The 19,649-nt window shown below is 49.1% G+C and overlaps 1 protein-coding gene across 2 annotated transcripts in view; it reads right to left on the reverse strand.

Moving 5' to 3' along the window:
• Positions 1-2,646: 2,646 nt before the first annotated feature.
• The window catches only part of Ccdc93 (coiled-coil domain containing 93), a 75,074-nt gene continuing 58,071 nt past the window's right edge, over positions 2,647-19,649 (reverse strand). For both annotated transcript variants that reach the window (XM_028893932.2, XM_028893931.2), the window contains 6 exons: positions 17,455-17,563; positions 16,259-16,341; positions 14,752-14,789; positions 12,837-12,921; positions 10,858-10,971; positions 2,647-8,549 (listed from right to left, as the gene is read on the reverse strand). In XM_028893932.2, coding sequence (XP_028749765.1) covers positions 8,496-8,549; positions 10,858-10,971; positions 12,837-12,921; positions 14,752-14,789; positions 16,259-16,341; positions 17,455-17,563 — 483 coding nt within the window. In that variant the 3' untranslated portion in view covers positions 2,647-8,495. The remainder of the gene's footprint in view (positions 8,550-10,857; positions 10,972-12,836; positions 12,922-14,751; positions 14,790-16,258; positions 16,342-17,454; positions 17,564-19,649) is intronic.

Below are 19,649 nucleotides of genomic sequence, written 5' to 3' on the forward strand. Positions count from 1 at the left end.
GGACATCTGTTCAAAAATCAACCGAGCAAGTAGAGGATTTCCCTGCTTTAGAACAGTAGTAGTGGGCTAGAGATGGTCAGGGGTTAAGAGGGACTGCCGCTCTTGGAGAGGACCTGAGTTCCGTTTCTAGCATGCATGTCAGGAGGCTGACAAATGCCTGTAACTCCAGCTCCCAGAATTATCTGATGTCCTTTTCCGGCCTTCACCGGCACCTGCATTAACATGTGTTGTGTGCCCCTCCCCCACTTAAATAATACTTAAGAGGAGTCATGGTTCCTTCCCCAGGGATTTTATGGTTAATGTTGATTGTCGCTTGATGAGATTCAGAATTGCCATGGAAATAAAACGCGAGGAATTTTATGTGAGGGAGTTTCTAGATTAGGTTAACGGAGGCGGGAAAACCCACCCTGAGTATGGATGGCATTGTGGACTGGGATCTCAGACTGAATGAAAAAAGAGAACACGAGAACACTGAGCACCAGCATTCTCTTTCTGCTTCCTGATGGTGGGGACAATGTGACCAGACACTTTCAAGGATGGACTGCATCCCTTGAACTGTGAGCCCAAATAAGCTCTTCCCTCCTTAAGCTGTTTTTTTTTTTTTTTTTTTTTTTGGTTTTTCGAGACAGGGTTTCTCTGTGTAGCTTTGGAGCCTTTCCTAGAACTCGCTTTGTAGACCAGGCTGGCCTGGAACTCACAGAGATCTGCCTGCTTCTGCCTCCTGAGTGCTGGGATTAAAGGTGTGTGCTAATACCGCCCGGCTTTAAGCTGTTCTTGTCAGAGATTTCCTCCCAGCCACAAGGAAAATAACTAATGCACGGGAATCGGACCCAGCGGAGTTCAGCTGCTCTTCTCATCAGCCTTCTGTTGCTGTGATAAACACCAGGAGCAAAAGCAACCTGGGGAACACAGGGTTTGCTTCTGCTTCTGCTTCCAGGAAACAGGCTTCACTTGAGGGAGGGAAGGCGGGGCAGGGAGCTGAAGCGGAAATCGCAGAGGAACATTGCCTACTGGGTCCTCTCTGGCATGTGTTCAGCTAGTTTTATACGTGGATGAGGGCCACTTGCCTAGGGATGGTCCATCATCCATCAAGACCATCTCTTACAGACATGGACACAGGCCAGCCTGAGGCAATTCTTCATCTAAACTCCCTCTTTCCAGATGACTCTAGGTTTGTGTCCAGTTGGACAATAAAACTAACAAGCAGAGTTGGTAAGGAAAAGGGGGTGAAAAGAGCACCCACAGAAGGCTCCCGGTGAACTAGGCATGGCTGCTGGAGGATGTTAATTGTTCAGAGGTACCGGCCCTATCTTTTGAACTTCAAGTGTCAGCAGGCAGGTTATAATGTGAGTCTCATGAGAGACAGGCAACCCTAGAGCTGCTCAGCTCACCCCCTGTCCCTGTTAAACATACACACAAGAGCAGAGCCAGCCTCCCCAGTCCCCCGAAGCTCTTCCACCAGACAAGGCCAACCCTTCATAGTGGCCTAGCGTCTAAGACCCAAACAAATGAGTCTAGCTGCCTGTTTTGGTGAGGGTTCTCTAGAGCAGAGCTTATAGCATGAATCTAACACACACACACACACACACACACACACACACACACACACACACACACAAACACACACACACACACACTCAAAGATTAGAATAACTTACAGGCTGTGGTCCAGCTAGTTCAACAATAGTTGTATACCAATGAAGGTCCAAGAATCTAGTAGTTGTTTAGTTCATGAGGCTAGATATCTCAGCTGGTCTTCAGTCTACGCCAGAATCCCAAAGAAGTGGCCTCTAATGCCAATGGAGGAATGGACTGGACAGTGACAGTAAGCAGGCAAAGGGGAGGGGCATGCTTCCTTCTTCTGTGTCCCTTATCTAGGCTGTCAGCAGAAAGTGTGGTCCAGATTAAAGGTAGATCTTCCCACCTCAAAGATCTGCCTTAGTAGTGGGTCTTTCCACTGCAACTGATTTCATTAAGGAAAAGTCCCTCACAGATATGCTCAATCATTTGGGTTTTAGTTAATTCTAGATGTGGTCAAGTTGACATCCAAGAACAGCATCACATTGCCAGACTTCAGTGCTTTGTGTTTGTCAAGAAAACAAATTAGCTGGATAAGTTGGTGCACACCTTTAATCCTAGCACTCAGGAGGCAGAAGCAGGTGGATCTTTGAGTTTGAGGTCAGCCTGGTCTACAGAGTGAGTTCCAGGACAGCCAGGCTACACCGAGAAACCCTGTCTGGGGGTGTGTGGAGGGAACCAAACCCAAAGCAAACATATTGATGGGGGAGGGGTGGTGTAGCTCAGTTGGTAGAATGTTCAACTCATGCAAGACGCCCTGAATTCAATCTCAGTTCTGCATAAACTGTCTGTGGAGACACAAATCTGTAATCCCAGCACTGGGAGGTGGAGACCAGTGGAAGCTCAAGCTCACTGATGCTATACAGAGTTTGAGGCCAGTCTGGGATACTTGAGACCCCCGTCTCAACACCATTTGTCCACCCCCACCCCTGAAAGCAGGAAGGAAGGAAGGAAGGAAGGAAAGAAGGAAGGAACGAAGGAACGAAGGAAGGAAGGAAAGAGAGTAAGTAAGCAAGCAGATTAATGAAAGTGGAATCTTATCCCATGATTTTTTTAAATGAAACCAAATTAAACTTCAAAAACTATTTATTTTTGAGTAGATAATGCATGTACATGGTACAAAATTCCAGAATACAAAAGACAAGTGGTGAAAAGTCATTCCCACCCTCTTCCAGGAGGCAACCGAGGTTGCCAGGCTACTGTGCCACTTCTGAGAGACACTGGGCACAGGCAAGCAGACGCATCACAAGCATATGTGTGAGTATATGCACACACACACATATGCATACACACACCTACAACACATGTATTTATCTCTATTCCAAACACTAGCATTCCATGCATGTTCGTACATGTCTCCTTCCCCCACTTAGCCATGTGGCTCCAAGATCTGTGAACATTCCCTCAAACACTAGCATTCCATGCATGTTCGTACATGTCTCCTTCCCCCACTTAGCCATGTGGCTCCAAGATCTGTGAACATTCCCTGGCGATACACATCGCAGGTCTACTTTAATTATCTGCAAAAAGCCCCGTTGTGGAGATGGGCCATGATTTTTCACCCCTGTTCTGAATTAATGATAGTTTCTAACTCTTTGTTATTACAAACGTTGCTTTAATAAAAGTTTCTGTACACGAGAAAAGTTCCTAGACATGGCACTGCTGGTTCAAAAGGCGGTCCGCTTGGATTTGTGATATACATATTCGGTTGTCCTCTGAGGAGGAGGCTGCAGGTTTTCAGCTCTGCCATCACTGGGCTGCTGCCCACAGGTGTACAGCACCTCCCCTTTTCTTGGATTCATGTGGCTAAGATGCATCTGCCACGTTTGAAGAACATATACTCATGATCCTATCTGACATCAATGTGCCCTCTCTGCCACAATACTGGACATCTCCAAAAGGTGATCTTGGTTAAAGGTTGGAAACTTCTGGAAAACTCTTTTTTCCATTCCAACCTTCAAGGTTAGTGACTAAAGAACACACATCTTAGAGAACTTCTCTAATGTTGCTGACTAGAACTGCCAGCCTGTTTCAACCTGAGCAAGGATTAGGTTAAGTCTATATTTTGCTACTACAGGATGTAAAGATACAATCTGGGGAGCTGACTTAACCAAGTGGGGTGTTCTGACCATTTGAGGAACCACAACGAGGTAGTCAAGGTTCCTGTTTTTGCTGCCCTTACACATTCCTAAGAGGGAAGGTGTAGATCTTGAAAAGGACTGGGGACCTTAAGCATCAATGTGTGTCATTGGGACAACAGATGTGGTGGGTGGACTGGGGATCAGGAGGCCAATGTAAAAGGGACCACACAGATGATCATGGGAAGCCACTACACCAAGCCAGGGAGAGGACAGAGCCTAGTCAGAGGACATATGAGGAAAATACCCACAGAGGGTGAACTTGGTCCATCTAGGAAACTAATACAGGCTGATGAGGATACAGAAGAAGAAATTCCCCATGGTGTCAAACACACTGCAGATGAGGTACTAAAACCCTGATCATGATCTCATACATCATATTTATTCTAAGAAGATAGAAACATGCATTACTTTTTTTTGTATGTGCATGTTCCTATATGTGTATGGGGTGTGTGTGCATGTGCATGTATATGCCTGTGCAAGTGAAGGCCAGAGGTCAACTCAGTTGCCTTCGGATTGCTTTCCACCTTATTTTATGAGACAGGTTTTCTCACTGACTCTGAAGCTTACCAATTGAGCTAGTCTGGCTGGTCAGTGAGGCCCAGAGATCATTCTGTCTCTGCCTGTCTAGTGCTGGGAATACAAGAGCACATGGCTGTGCTTGCCTTTTTATGTGGATGCTGGGGACGCTGACTCAGGTCCTCCTGCTTGCAAGGCAAGCACTTCACTGCTAAGCCGTCTCCCCAGCTCTCCATGACATTTTATGGACAACTTTGGCCTACTGCCCCCTGCTGCTAGAAGAGAGAGCATGGCGGACTCTAAGGCGCATCTCCTAAGGCTCTTCCTCTGGCCATGCCCAGCTGCAAGAACAGACAGTAGCACCCATGTTACTCTTCCTTGTACGGCTCTGCATTAAGGTGTTCTTTTTCTTGGTGACCAACCCCGGCAATGACTACATCATAACCATCTCCTTCCAGTGTTTCTCAGAGCATATTCCAATTCAACCACCTGAACCTTCACAAGTCAAAGTCACTGCTAGAAGTTATTGCTAGGATATCCAGTCCCCTTAAACTGACCTTCCATGGCCTGGAGAGCAGGCAGGATAGAACCGCGGAGGCGGGAGAAATGTAGAAGGTACAGGCTGCAGGCCGGGCTGGGTGTCCCAGACACCCCTTCAGGTAGTGTCTGCTTTACTCAGGATAGACAAGCTGAGAGTCTGCCCAAGTGACAGTCCATGGGAATGGCACTTTGTGAGGTAGTAAGAGGGCTGCTGGAGGGCCTGTCCCATGTTTTCTTCAAGGTTTTGAGAGGTCTCCAGGGACAGTGTGGAGAGGAAGAGCCCTGCCTGGTGACCAAATGCTGGTTTGGTTCCACCACCAGTCTGTGTCTTCACTATTTAAGCCCGACATGGGCTCTGCTCCAGTAGGAAAACACCAGCCCTTGGAGACAGGCTGGCAGCTGTCCTATGGTACTATGTGCTGCCCACGTGCTGCTGGCTGACTAAATACTGAACATGGGAGAACAACAGAATGTCCCCACAGCCTCCCAGACATCTCACCATCACTTTATTCTCACCCAGATCACGACTGCACGCTGCTCTGAGCCTGATGGTAACCAGAGTACCCCCAGGTATTCTAGGAGAAGGAAATGGGAGTGAAGGCAGCTTCTCACCTAGAGACCGAGAAAGCATGGCACTGGGTGCCAGTCCTGTCAATAAGCTCCCTGCTCTGAATCTGGTTTCTCTTAAAGTGCACACTGGGAAAAAAAAAGTCACTTACAAATGTTTCTCCACTGTCTTATAACTCTGGTAAAAGCCAGGAGGCTTAGAACACAATGCTATCCCATGTCTGGGCACAGAAGACACTGCCTGGGCAGGCCCCGCCCTTTCACCAGTCTCCAGATGGATTCTGAAATGACCAGGGCCCTCAGGGAATCTCCTCAGCCTATTTCATGCTGGAATCACCAGCATGTCAGAAGCACGTGTAGGATTCTCAGTGCTGGCTTCTGAAGCCTAATTCAGAGTATTCAACCAACCCAGCCAACCCAGGAGGCTCCAAAACAGTACAGGCCAGCCATGCTCATGGTTGGTCAGCAGAACTAGATGGAAAGACACTACTGCTTCAGGTACCACATACTTTGAATGAAAGTCACAGAGCAATCGAGATAGATCCGAGCTAGAAGCTTCCTCCCTGCTGGCTAGCTTTCATGGTGGCAGATGTTGCTCCACAGGCAGCTGGGGAGGAGGGCGTCATCAACAGTCTTAGCCAGCTATGAACTTGCAACTAAGATACCAACCAGCCAGGCAAGATGTGAGCATTGGCAAAACACTGGCATGGCTGTTATGGGGTAACCAACTGTCCTTTGTTTAGATCTGTGGCCTGTTCCTCAGGAGGGACTTCATACCCGGTACTATAGAGCTAGTCACACGAACCTCCCATCATCTGTGTTAAGCCTTGTGGATTAAAAAATGGGACAAGATATCTACCAATTTCTCTCCACCAGGAGTGACCAACCTTTTGATATGATAACATGATATTGTCATCTCCGAAGTTTATACAGAGTACACAGTATAATGGAGTTAAAAAAAAAAAAAAAAGCACAGAGGGAAAAGAACCTCAATGTTTTAAATTACTTTACAATTTTGTGTTGGGCCACATTCACAGCGATGCTTGGCTACAGGGACCCTGTGGTTGAACATGTCTACAGACTAGTGATCCTCTCCTCTGAATTGGAATAGTTATAACAAGGTCAAAATGCTGTCTCCTTCCTCAAAGTCCTACTTTATTTTTATTAATTGGGATAGTTCTAACAAGGTCAAAATGCTGTCTCCTTCCTCAAAATCCTACTTTATTTTTATTAATTGGGATAGTTCTAACAAGGTCAAAATGCTGTCTCCTTCCTCAAAATCCTACTTTATTTTTATTAACTTCATTATTATTTTACAAGTGTTTACTTTAGCCGAGACTTTTCACAATGCTCTCGTGACCATGCAGGTCCCAGTGCAGGTAGAGGTGGGCACAGGGCTCACTAGGAAGTGTGCTGGCACAGGGGAGTGATGCTTTAGCTGCTGCTGTTCCTACCCAGCTCACTGCAGCTCAGTGACCCTGGTTCAGGAACTGATGATGCTATTAAGCCTGCCTGGGCTTTTCTTTTGGGGTGGGAGACAGTCTTGTGTAGCCCAGGCTGGTTTCCAGTTTGCTGTTTAGCCTAGGATGACCTTGATTTCCTGATCCTCCTGACTCTATGTCCTGAGAGCACATCACAAATGTGCCCTACCATGTCTGACTTGTGTGATGTTAGGGATGGAACCTAGGCAAGCGCTCACCAACTGGGCCCCAGCACCTCGTCCCTCTAAGTCTGTATGACTCATGCCTCTTAATCACATACATCAGGAAACAAACAGTGAATGGTGCTTCTGCCCAATGCTCCACCTGCCTCACATATTTATGCTTCTGTCAAATGGTCCCAATCTGCCGTTCAGGTTAACTTTATGCAGGATGAAGCACAAGCCTTACACTGGGGTTAACTGAGCATGACCCAGTTGCTAGGTTCCTGATTGCTGAGGAGAGTACTCTGCAATTGCTTTGGTCTGCTCATTTTCCAGGGCCTAAAACCAAGGCTTTGGGGGGTATTAAAGGCCCTTCCTCCCATCTCAGCTAACATCCTCTTCCTTGCAGATCTAGTCCAAGTACTGTTTCCTCCATGGAGTCCTCACGTCCCTAAAACCTGCTTTTCCTCCATGCTCAGAGCCTGCTGTCTTTCCCCAGGTCTGCTCTGATAGTACCGAACAGAATACACATCTTAATCTTCACTTAGACCCTGACATCTGCAGTGCAGGAACATGGGATACACCTCAAACAAGGCCCGGCCGGATATGGGAAGCTTCAATTCTTACTGAAGTGTCCTCAATGGAAGGTGCATTTGCAGTATTTCCATGAAGTGAACCTGGGTGGTGTGCAGGGTTAAAGGGATGACACTGAGCCACCCTGACAGCTATCCTGGACCACATGTAGCCTGAGGGCTGGACACACCCACAGCCATGCCAAAGGAAACACCGAGAAGCATGGCTCCAGATGAAGGGTCACTTTGTATCAGTCTTCCCAACACAGACAGGTGAACACTAGAAAACCGGAACCTCACCTCTTCCGTCTCTACACCTGTGGGCTAATTGCTCCGCATGCAGGCCCCGCCCATAGTCCACACGCACTGTGAGAAGCCAGAACAGAAGGCACAATGGTAGGTGCACGGCCAACGCCAGCCACAGGACTGGGCTGGCTGCTCCCTCAGCAGCCTTCTGAGACATTGCTAGGGACAAACTTCAGGGGTCAAGTGGGTTGTATCTGCTCTCTGGCCCCTGCCAGATGCCAGAGGAGAAGGGACAATGTTCTGTATTCTGCTACATTTATCTCAGGGCTCATTTTTCAGCAGGTGCTCAACTAATAAATGCTCTTTATTCTCAGGGTCCGTACAAATCTAGGTACCTTCATAAATGCAGTGTTACTGGAGGAAAAAGTTGGGCGGGCAGAGTGAATGAGCATCGCCCACATTTCTTCACAGGGTTCTAGGCGTCATCCAAGCCATGGTGTTGAAACTCTGAGTCCACCAGCTGCAGCCAGGAGAGATGAAAAGAAACAAATAGGAGAAAGAAAACATCCATCCGGAGAGTAGAAATGAGTCTTCCCGCATCTTTCCACCATCACTTTCAGAACCGTTTCAGGATCCTGTAGTCTATACATGCCATTAAAAATATCGCCAACATACAGAGGTGGAGATGGATGTTCAGGAGGCCTTGGCTTTGATCTTGGACAGCAAGAGTTCATTCTTCCGGCCCTCCTGGAAGAGCAGTCAGAGAGAAGCAATGACTGTTAGTCACTGGTACTCACGTGGGGTTTCCAAAGATGCCCCAACCTTCTACTCAGTCTTGGTAACTGCCTGCTTCACTCCCCCCCACCCCCTTAGAGACAGAGACTCACATAGCCCAGGTTGGTCTTGAACTGGCTACAAAGCCAAAAATGACCTTGAGTCTCTGATGCCCCTGCCTCCACCTCCTGAGCACTAGAATGACAGGTGTGCTGGAGATCAAATCCGGTGTTCTGGACTGCCAGGCAAGCACTCTACCTACATCTGTTGCCCCTTAGTAGCCATTTTCTGACAAGTCAGTCAGTCAGTCTCCTGGCAGGACACTCCTTGGTGACCTACTGAGCTGTGTCAAGACAGATGTGATGAAACCTCTGGGCTGAAGACAGGAGACCAGGTACGACCATCCTACAGATAGAACTTTCTAAAAATCTCCAAGGGGACAGAAGCAGAAAGGAGACACTTATCCAGTCTGCTTGGGGAGGTAAGAGGAGAGAAGGAGGCTTGGAGACTGTTCCCCAAGAAGGGAGCAAGATATCCTTAGTGCGCACACAGCAGGTGAACAGTGAGAGGTTCTATCAGCGAAGATGCCGGGCACTCTCAGCCTTAAGAAATAAGTGCGCAGAAGGCGCAATGAGAGGCGTTTATGAAGGGTGCTTTCTTCTCCAATAATGAGGGCATAAGGTTCATGACTAAACACTGTGAGTGCAGCCACCGAGGAACGTCATTGCCCCCATCCCCTGCCAATAGTGTCCAGTGCCCTGAGATACCAGTTACCTTTCTGTATTTTCTTCCTCTGGCAAATTCTAGAGCGGTTCACCTGACAGCTCAAGACCCCTCGCTTAGCAAACCCCCAACAATCCCAGGCCCTTCCCAAAGCTTTCTCACGTCTCTAAGCAAAAGGGAGCTGAGGGGCTGGGGAGATGGCTCAGTGGGAAGCATGCATGATGAGCAAGAATGAGGACCTGAGTCTGAATCCCCATCACCTGCACAAAAGATGGGCATGACTGTGCGCATGCCTGCAACCTTGGTGCTGTGGGTATGGAGACCGAGGATTGGTGAGACTTTCTGGCTGCCAGTCTAGCTCTGGACCAGTGAGAGACTTTGTCTCAAGAGAATACAACAGAAGACTTATAGACATCCGATATCCTCCTCTGGTCTCTGCACAGACATGCATGGGCATGCACAGGCACACACATGTGCATCACATATGTACTCCACATCAGGTGCTGGGCTCTTCCAGAGCCTCAGGACCTTGGTTGCTCCCTGACATGCTCTTGCTCTCCCCAGAGCAGAGCCCTGCTCAGCCTGTAGACTCCACCTTGGCTGCAGATCTGCATCTGTCTCTCTGCATGGTGAAGTCTGCAACTATTACTGTTATTATTTCTGGTTCACTGTGGCTTCTGTCCGTCTGTTTCTTAGCATCTCATCTGTCTCCTTCAGCACAGTGAAGCTCCATGAGGGCAGAGAGCAGGCCTGGTTTACAACCTGGTTTATGCCAGAGGCACAGTCAGAGCTCGGAGGACATTTGAAAGGATGAGAGTTGTTGCTTTGCCTTAGACAGGCATTCAGCTGCCACAGTTAACTCATAAAACAGGGGGTCGGCCAGGTAGAGAAGAGTAAGGCGGAAGAGGAGACAGAATAACCTTTAAAAATAAACAGCATCGTCGGCATGGGACGTTTGCTTTTCATTTTGTTCATGTGTGCATGTGTGTGTGTGTGCTTGCACACGTGTGTGTACGCGTGCCTATGGAGGGCAGAGGTCAGGCTCAGCTGCTGCTCTTTAGGCATTGTCTACCTTCTTTCTAAAGTTATATTTTCTATTTGTTTGTTTTGTGTGTCTGTGTGTGCCGGCCACGGAGATCACAGGGCGACTCGCGTGGTTGGTTCTCTCCTTCCACCGTGTGGGTACTGGCTACTGAGGCCAAGTCACCAAGCCTGACACCTTTACCCACGAGGCGTCTTGCTGGCCCTACCTTACTTTTCTGAGGCAGGGTGTCTCCCCGGCCTGGAACTCACGGAGAAGGCTGGGCTGGGTGGCTGGGTGGCCCAGTGGTGCTCCTGCCTGCTCTCCCTCAGCACTGGGATTACAAGTGGGCACCACACTTGTCTTGTGAGTTCTGGGGATCGAACCCGAGTACTCCTTCTTTCACACCGAGTGCCTCACTGACAAAGCCCAGGTCTTGCCAGCTCGCAGTTCTGGTCTTTAAGGATGTGTCTTGAGGTGAGGTAAACGAGCACCTGATTTTGGCTACCCCCCCCCATCTGGCCCAAGCCCTCTCACCTCTTTGAACTCTTTCACAGTCTTGAAGTAGAGCCGCTGCTTTTCCAGAAGCTCCAGGTACTGATCGTTCAACTGGTCCCTTCTCATCTTGTTCTCCTGCTTCTTCTTTTCCATCTGTTGGAAACATTTCGGCGGATGAATGAACAGGCATTCTGACAGCGACTACAACAGGCAGCCCTGATTGGCATCCGCAGCTGCTGCTTCCAGGCCCTCCCTCTAAACATCGTTTCTCAGGTTGGCCTGTTTTCCTGAATGATACCATCTGCAGGCTCTATAATCTAGTCGGAAGCTCAATCGCCATGGAATGTTAGGTGAACAGCGTGTGTTTTGGGGGGTATTCTCGACTGGGGACTACTTTTTAGAGCGTATTTCTGAGTGTCTGCAAGAGGTTCCGAGTGAGTGAGTGTCACAACTGTGAGGAAGGAGCTGCTGGCATCACTAGCAAGGAGGACCTGCTCACTACCCTACAGGTTCGGGATGGTGATAAGGAAAAGGATTATCTGGCCCAGAATGTCGGCTGTGTTGTGGGTGAGTAACCCTGATATATATTATATATATATATATAATTGCGTATTTATAATAAAATAGCCCATCACCCCTTCACATATCATAACTGCATCATAGGATAAGCTATCCACAATTGCCTTGACTATGTTATAGGTTGTTCCCAGGATTCTGATCTTATACAGACACTAGATGCTGACTTCAAAGGGATTCTCTAAAGTAGCCAAAAGCTGGGGTAGGTTGCAATCGGAGGTTGGAGGACAACTTGTCTCTCCTTCTATCACATGCCTGTACCCAGTGAGCCACCTAGTTGTCCCCACCTTGTTTTAGAGACAGGGACCATCACTGGCCTGAAACTTGCCAAGTACTCCATCAAACCCCAGGGACGCTCTAGTCCTCTGGTCCCTAGCTCCGGGAATACAAGTATACATTAACACCACTGCACTTGACATTTTCTCAGGGTTCTAGGGACTAAATTCAGGTCCTTTATTCACTTGGTAAATAGTAATAGAACACCTACAGAGGGCCTAAAGTTAGCACTGAACAGCAAAGTCTTTGTTCTCACTGAGCACATCCTGGCAACTGGTACCGTGCCAAACCAAACCGAGCAACCAAGCATCTGACAAACGAATGCACGTTACAGTTCTCGGCAGCATCAGTGCTGAGGAAAACGGAATGGGGAGAGATGGTGAGGGCATGGGAGGGACTCTGTGATGCAGAAGACTGGGGGTGGGGGAATGCTCTGAGGAGGGACCACTCAGCAGAACCAGGAGCGGCGTGTGCCGTGTGCCGTGTTTTCTGAAGCTAAATGTAGAACATCAGCCAGCCAGGAGGTGAGGGCAGGAAGACGTCATGTACAGAGCAGGTGCTGCCTGCACGTAGCAGCGATGGTGTGTGTGCATGCATGTGTGTGTATCTGTGCAAGTGTCTACGTGCATGCGCGTGTGTGCATAGGCCAGAGGACAAACTCGGCTGTAATCCCTCACCTTGTTTTTGAGACAGGTCTCTGCCTGGCCTAGGACTGGCTAGGAGGCTAGGAGGGCTGGCCCGTGAGCCCCAGGGGTCCTCCATCGCTCTCCCCAGCATCAGAATCATAAGCACATGCTATCACACCCTGCTTCCTTTATGTGGAAGGAGTCAGTTTAGGCGTGAAATGTCATGAGATAAATGACCAGGGAGGAGGTGGATGGACAAGAGGAGATTGCTAGGGAAGGACAGCTCTTTTTCTGTAAAGCAGGGCAGGGAGGGGGCAGGATCACTTATTTAATACAGTCTACGGGGGAGTGGCACAGTGCCTGGACACAGGAGTGCTCAGTGCCTGGAAGCTATGGTTAATAGCGTGGAGGTCCCCCCCCCTCCCCCAGTCTCATGTCTGCTGGGAGGCAATGTGGAAGGGTGCAGTCAGGATGGAAAGCCTATGCCTGGACCTCCTCACCACCACAGAGGCTGCGGTGCTGTAGAATGAGCTAGCTGACCTTCATCCTGTTTTGTTTAATGCCTTCGACGATTTGTTCCATCTGCCTTAAAAACTGGTCCCGGGAAGCAGGGGAGGCCATGGCTCTGAAAGAGAAATCAGCAGAGGTAGGTCCAGCACATGGGACTGTTAGAAAGGGGTGGGGGGCACCAAGGAGTCAGCCCTGAACCTAGAGTGTGCCCAACAGTCACCTAGGTCTTTGCAGGGCCAGCGGACCCAGAGGGCCACCAAGAATAGCACGCAGTCAGTATTCCAAACCTCTGATCTAATAACCGAATGTGAATCTTCTTTCCCATTCTCCCTATGTTCCTGTGGCAATGGGCTGCAGAAGGAACAACTTTCTTTAACTAGACAGAGGTGGATTCCGAGGAAAACTATGCAGGTGAGAATATGCTACTTCTTTAGTCTACACAGACAGGTATGTGTACCTCTTTCAGCAGCAGTATGCACACAGGCAACTTTGGGGGGCTCCCTTTCCTAGGACTTTTCAGCTTCTTCCTTTCAACTTTTAGCCAATATGCACTTTCTCAACATAAAATGTGAATAAAAATAATAAAAATGCCATCTGCCATGAATTATGGCATGTACTGCTTAAGAAATTAATTTGTTTTGTTTTTTAAGAATTGAGGACAGGGAGATGTCATCTGGAACTAGAGGACATGCTCTGAGTATTCCTAGATCTGAGCCGGGGAGCCTAAAACCATGCTGGAGGCAGCAGGTGGGGGGCAGATTTCCTGGTGTGCCTGCTACACCTTCCACTCATATCCAGCCCTACAGAGGGATGGGAACCAGGAGGCTCAGAACATCAGTGCTCACAGAACAGGAGATTCTCCCAGAGAGTGAGTGGGCTGACAGAGCAGAACTGTCACGGTCATCAGGGAGACAGTACTATAGTCTGAGAAGGGCAACGGGACCCTGAGAAGGCCACACCTGCACCTCCCAGGAAACTATGGCTGCTGCCTTTTTTCCCTTCAAGACTCCTTCCCTGACATGCCATGGGCGCTGAGGATCCAATTCAGGTGCAGGCCTGATGAAGAATGCCTTAGTCCCGCTGTGTTTAAATTAGAAAAGACATAGACACCCCTGATTCTAGAAGAACTTTGTCTTAAAATGTTTCTGGTCTCCTGCCAGGGGCCCACAGAGGCTTGTGCTAGAAAAGGGAAGCATGCTATTCTGGGAGCAAACCTTGGGCTACCAGGAAGGTAGGTAGGCTAGCTCACCGTGGATACACTCCAGAGCTGATGTGACCTGATGGTCTTGCTATACGATTTACAGAGATGTCTTTGCTACACATGTTTTATTTTATTTTTTGAGACAAAAATCTCATGTAGCCTAGGTTGGCCTTGAACACACTTTGTAGTCAAGAATGACCTTGAACTCGATTCTATCTTCCCTCCCATGCGCTAGGATTACAGATGTGTCCTAAGAAGTCCCAGCTTATGCAGTGCTGGGAACTGAGCCCAGGTCTTCACGCTCTACACAAGCATTCCTCTACCGAGCTACACCCCCAGTTCAGAGGATGTATGCTAACCTACAGAATACGCCTTCAGGCATCCATCCTCGGTGTCTGTCTACCTTGGTTTTTGAAGCAAGCTGTCTCACTGGCCTGGAATTCACCAAAAAGGCTAGGCCGGCTGGAAACTGGATCCCAGGAATTGCCTGCCTCCGCCCCCTCTGCTCTGGGATTACAGTCATGACAAAGATTCGATTTTCCATCTGGGGGTTCTGGGATGGAACTCGGGTCCTTGTGTAAGGCAGGCTCTTTACCCAGCATTACAGTTTGCAGAACCTTCCCTTAAAGCCCGTCTGCCCTGAGTGGAGCAGGAAAGTGAGAGGTTCACATCCCAGCACCAGGCCATTCATGCACCACAGCAGGATCGGGAGGGCAGCCAGGGGAGAGAGCACGCGGTACTTACTGGGAGAAGTTCTCGTGAATCGAGTTAAGCAGGCTAATCTGGGGGAGTGAAAAAGAATCGTGTAAGTAAAGGGCGGTAGTTCCCACACCACCTCAGTCGTTGCTGGAAAGCTTGCCTGGGCTGGGATAACGCCACTGAAAGAATAAAGAGCTGGTAAGTGGGCCGAAGTAACACGTGAAAGAAGAAAAGAAAGAGCAACGTGTCTTGCCTGAGGAGTTTTCCTCCGGGAATCGACCACTATCTACCTGAAGACAACTTTCCCCCAGAACGCATGATCTTGAGAATGTGGAAGGACGGACAGCTCTTGAAAGGACCCGGTTGCCAGCTGAGAGGACTCTAGTGGCAGGACTCTTTGGACAAACTGCCAGCACAGACCATTTTTTGTCTTCCCTAACATCCTCTTTGTTTTGAGGCTATCAGCCCGGGGTGGGTCAGCTGAGAAAGAGAAGACACTGCCCATTGTCTTCCACTACCCCACTCCCACAAGTCAACCAACATGGCCAGCTGCTAAATGGTCCTGAGAGCTTCTGATAAAACACATCCTTCATGGTCCTGTTCCCATGGAAACTGTCTCTGCCCTCACCTCTGGACCCCTCATCTGCCGGGAAGGGCTGTCTGGTGTCTCCCTGGCTGATCTGTTGGCTCATCCCTAAGCAGTAACCATACCTGAACTTTGGACTCACAACACACAACATAGGAATGACATTCTTACACCTAATACTTAGGAAAGAGTGTGGGTTTTTTTTTTTTTTTTTTCTCATGCGTTTTTGTGTTTGCATGTACCCTTGCCTGTGGAGGCTAGAAGACGCCCTCATCTGCCACTTCCCATGATGCTATCCACCTTGCTTTTTAAGACAGGGTCTCTCACTGGCCTGAAGTTTATCAAGAAGGCTAGGACAGGGACAGGGCAGTGATTCCCAGTGATCTATCTGTCCCGGTTTCCCCAGGGCTGGGATTATAAGCATATGACCATGCCTGCTTTTATTTTTTTAAATGTGGGTTCTGGGGGCTGAACTCAGAACCTCATGTTTGGAAGGCAAGTACTTCATGGGTTAAGCCATCTTCCCAGCCCTTCATGAAGGTGTTTCTCACATGATACTACAGAGCAGGTGAACACCAGCTTCGATTCATTGCAGTGAACTCCCAGGCAGTCTCCTGCTTTGCAGTGGCAAACCTGGATGCTTGGCCCGGGACGCCTCTCTCTACTAAACGCCTCCATCGCAGGCTCGAGGCTCACCTGAATCTTCTGGAGCTACTACACTCTCAGTGGCTCATGTAAGTTATTTTCTTCCCATACAGGCTCTTACTAAGGCCAGCGCGATGGCTTAGTGTAAAGGTGCCTGCTGCCAACCCTAAAGACCCGAGTTCTAGTCCTGGAGCCCACGTGGTGTAAGGAGAGAACCGACTGCCACAAGCTGCCCTCTGACCTCCACATACGCAGCCCCCAAACCCTGCAATACATTTTAAAATGTAGTAAGAAAAGAAACAAATAATCAAAGGCTCATACCTCCTTTTCCAAATAAACTTTTCTGTCGTCCAGGGTGTTGTACAAAGTGAAGAACTGCTTGGTTTCCTTGTGTACCGCAGAAACTGCCCAAGAGATCAGCATCCCAGTGTAAGGGCGGCAGCTGGCAGAGCATCCCTCCCAACCCGTGCAGCGTGTGCCCTGCAGGGCCTTGTGCACACTTAACCGTCACGCAAGCTTTTGTCTCTGCGCATACGTGTTTGTACCTGCCTACATGGGCATGCGGAGGCCGGAGGTTGACACTGGGTATCTTCCTCAATCCCTCTTCACCTTATTTTTGAGATAAGATCTCTCACTGAACCTGGAGCTCACGAACTAAGCCGGGCCGGCTGTTCAGTGAGCCTCAGGGGTCCGTCCACCTGTCTCCACCTCCCCAGTGTGTGTACCATCACGCCTGACTTTTAAAAAAATGTGTGTATGGATGCATGGTCTGCATGCATGTATGTGCACATGTGTGTGCCTGGTGACCATGGAGGGTGCTGGATCTCCTGGAACTGGAGTTGGAGTTATGGATATCTGTGAGCTGTCACATGTGTGCTAGGAATTTAACCTAGGTCCTCTGCAAAAACAAGTGCACTAAACCCCTGAGCCATCTCGCCAGACTTTTTTTTTTTTTTTAAACAACAACATACTTTTCAGGACGGAGATCAAACTCAGGTCCTCATGCTTGCATGCTTGTAAGGCAAGCACTTTATTACCTGAACCATCTCCCTCAGACCCTGGGAGTGGCTTTGAGCCTAACATAATATAGTCACTGGGTCAGCTGAGGGGAGACTGGTCCTGGATAATGAGGAGAATATGATGCTCTAAAGCTCTAAAGAGAATATGATGCTCCAGTGAGACTCCATGCACCATGACTGAGGTCCATCTGGAGATGCTGGGATGGGGATGCTTCATAAGAAACCAGAAAGAAGAGGGGGCTCAGGTAGCTAACCTGCATGTAGCTAACCATGGCAAGCTGGCTCTCAAGATCATGAACCCATCTACGGAGTGGACAGTCAGGCTACAAGTCAGCTCCTGGACCTGTTCAGCAGGCCTGATGATGAAGCAAGGTCCTTTTCAGGGTGGAATTTACAGACTGTGCTCTGGCCAATGCTGCACCATACTAAAATGGATGGAGCCCCTGGCTTCTCATCCTTCCTGGGGCCCAACAGTCTGTGTTTGATCAATGCACCTACTCTGACGGTAGAGCTCAATAAATCGCTTCTGATACTGTATCAGCTCGGCTCGACTGGGCACTTCGTCAATCTTGCGATGCAAAATGGCTATTTCTCGATTTCTTCGTGCCTAAATGTAAAGAGACAGGGGGAGAGAACACTCAGTAAAGAATTTCTGTATTTGTTTGCACCCCACATGCTGAGCCAGCCACAAAGACACACATTTGGTTACTGGCTTGGGATCCTCATGTGGGATTGTGATTGGCTTTACCTTTTTGACAAGTGCAGAAGTTGCTAACCAGAACCACAGAAAGACTCAGGGTGACTGACCTGAGAACAGGAAGTGAAAGGAGAGTCCCAGATGACAGACTGCTGCTCTAAAATGCATTTCAAATTCCTCAGTCTACCTGGAAGCCCATAACTGACTCCTCAAACCCTTTGGACAGGGAGACTGTCTGGTCAGGTGTACAGGAGACAGCAGAGAGTTGCTTAAGACCATGTCACAGAAGCAAGTCACTTAGCTCCCACATAGCTCATGTCTGAATCTCAGGACCTGGGCTGAGCACCGCCCTTCCCCTGGGCCTTCGTTCCTCTGTTCCGGCTCCACCAATCCTCTAGCCCGATTGTCCCAGCAGCAGGGATGGAGCTCTAATTTCCAAGGAAACACAGCCTCTAGGCAGGAAGCCCACTCTTGTAACCAAATCTTAAGTCCAGTCTAGCAGCTTTGGGCAGAGGGGTGCAGGCCAGTGCTATGTGCTGCTTCTCCCCAGGAACGTCAGGGTATAGCCATTGAATCTTCAAAATCTTTAAAAATTACGTGTTTGTTTATTGTGCATGTGCCACGGTATGGGTGGAATTCAGGGGGACAATTTGTGGAAGTTCTCTCCTTCCACCACGGGTTCTGGGGACTGAACTCAGGTTGTAAAGGATGGAATCTACCTCTAGGTGGAGACATGCCCTTGTCTCCTCCCTTAAGAGTTAGTCCAGTGGGACAGGGCAGGGACCAGGCCAGAATACCCCTATGATAGGCTAATTTTCCATTCAGTCCCTATGACCCACCATCAAGCTTGGCTGGCTCTGCCTGCCTGCCTGCCTCTCTGAGTCCAGATGCAGAAGGACGGAACTATTCTCTTTTCTCTGTCCTTGCCTTTCTAACCCTGGCAAGAGCCTAACTATCCCTTTAAAGCGGCTAACAAATGCGGCTGGCCTTTTCCTTTTTCTAAAGCTCCCGCCCCTACTGCGTGACTGACCTCCACGCTCGCCTTCATTCTCCCTCCACGCAGCTCTGAGATTCACAGCCTGCCTGCCCTGGGGTTTGCCTTTTAAACTCTAATTAATAAACTGCCCTTGATCTTCTGTTTGAGTGTGTTCTTACTTCTTTTATTAATGAACCAAGAACCCCGATTTCCCTAGCATTGTATGACAGCTCTGTTGGACTCCCCAAGACTTCTAGTAACATTTCTCTCTAACTCTTTACTAGGCAGAGGAAATGAACCCATCCCTGCACCCATACACAGCACACACTTCATCAAGCTTGGTGGCAAGCGGCAAGCACCTTTACCCTAGGAGCATCCCACACCAGCACACATGCCACCTTTTTACTGTGCCCTTATTTCTAGAATGCTCTGCATGTGTGTGGGTGTCTGTGGCTGCGCTAGCTGTTCAACATTTAAATCTGCTCAAGTCCTTCGCTTTAAAGAAGTCTTTTCCTGAGCGACACCACCGTTCCGCCACCAGCCTCCTGCCTTTTTCTATCACCCTGGCAGCCAGGCGTGCTTAGTGCCTCCTGCCTTCAAGCCACAGCTCCTGGGCCTTCTCTCCCCTTGACGAATGTGATAGTGGGACTTCCTCCCAGTTGGAACATTTCTTGGGGTAGGGGGCTCAGGAAACTCAGGAAGTAAACAAACTCCACACTCCGAGGAAGCTGACATTTACAAGGTTCACTAGACTCCTCCCCAAGGAGGCATCAAATAACCGCTGACAGAGGAGACGGACCAGCCACGATGCCCAGGAAAGGTGTCAAGGAGAGGCCCACCTGTCGTCTCACTGCCTGAAAATGGTGCAGGGGCTTCCGGGTTGCAGCTGCTGTCACTCGTGTGAGGGAGGGATTTTGGTGAGTCATCCCTGCTCCTTGTCATCCCTCACCATCAGCCCTGTAAGTGATCTCAATAAAGACTCACTGCTTCACCAAGGGGACTCTGGCGGGATCATTACTT

This window comes from Peromyscus leucopus, chromosome 15 (assembly GCF_004664715.2).
Source record: "Peromyscus leucopus breed LL Stock chromosome 15, UCI_PerLeu_2.1, whole genome shotgun sequence".
In the NCBI taxonomy this organism is placed as follows: domain Eukaryota; kingdom Metazoa; phylum Chordata; class Mammalia; order Rodentia; family Cricetidae; genus Peromyscus; species Peromyscus leucopus.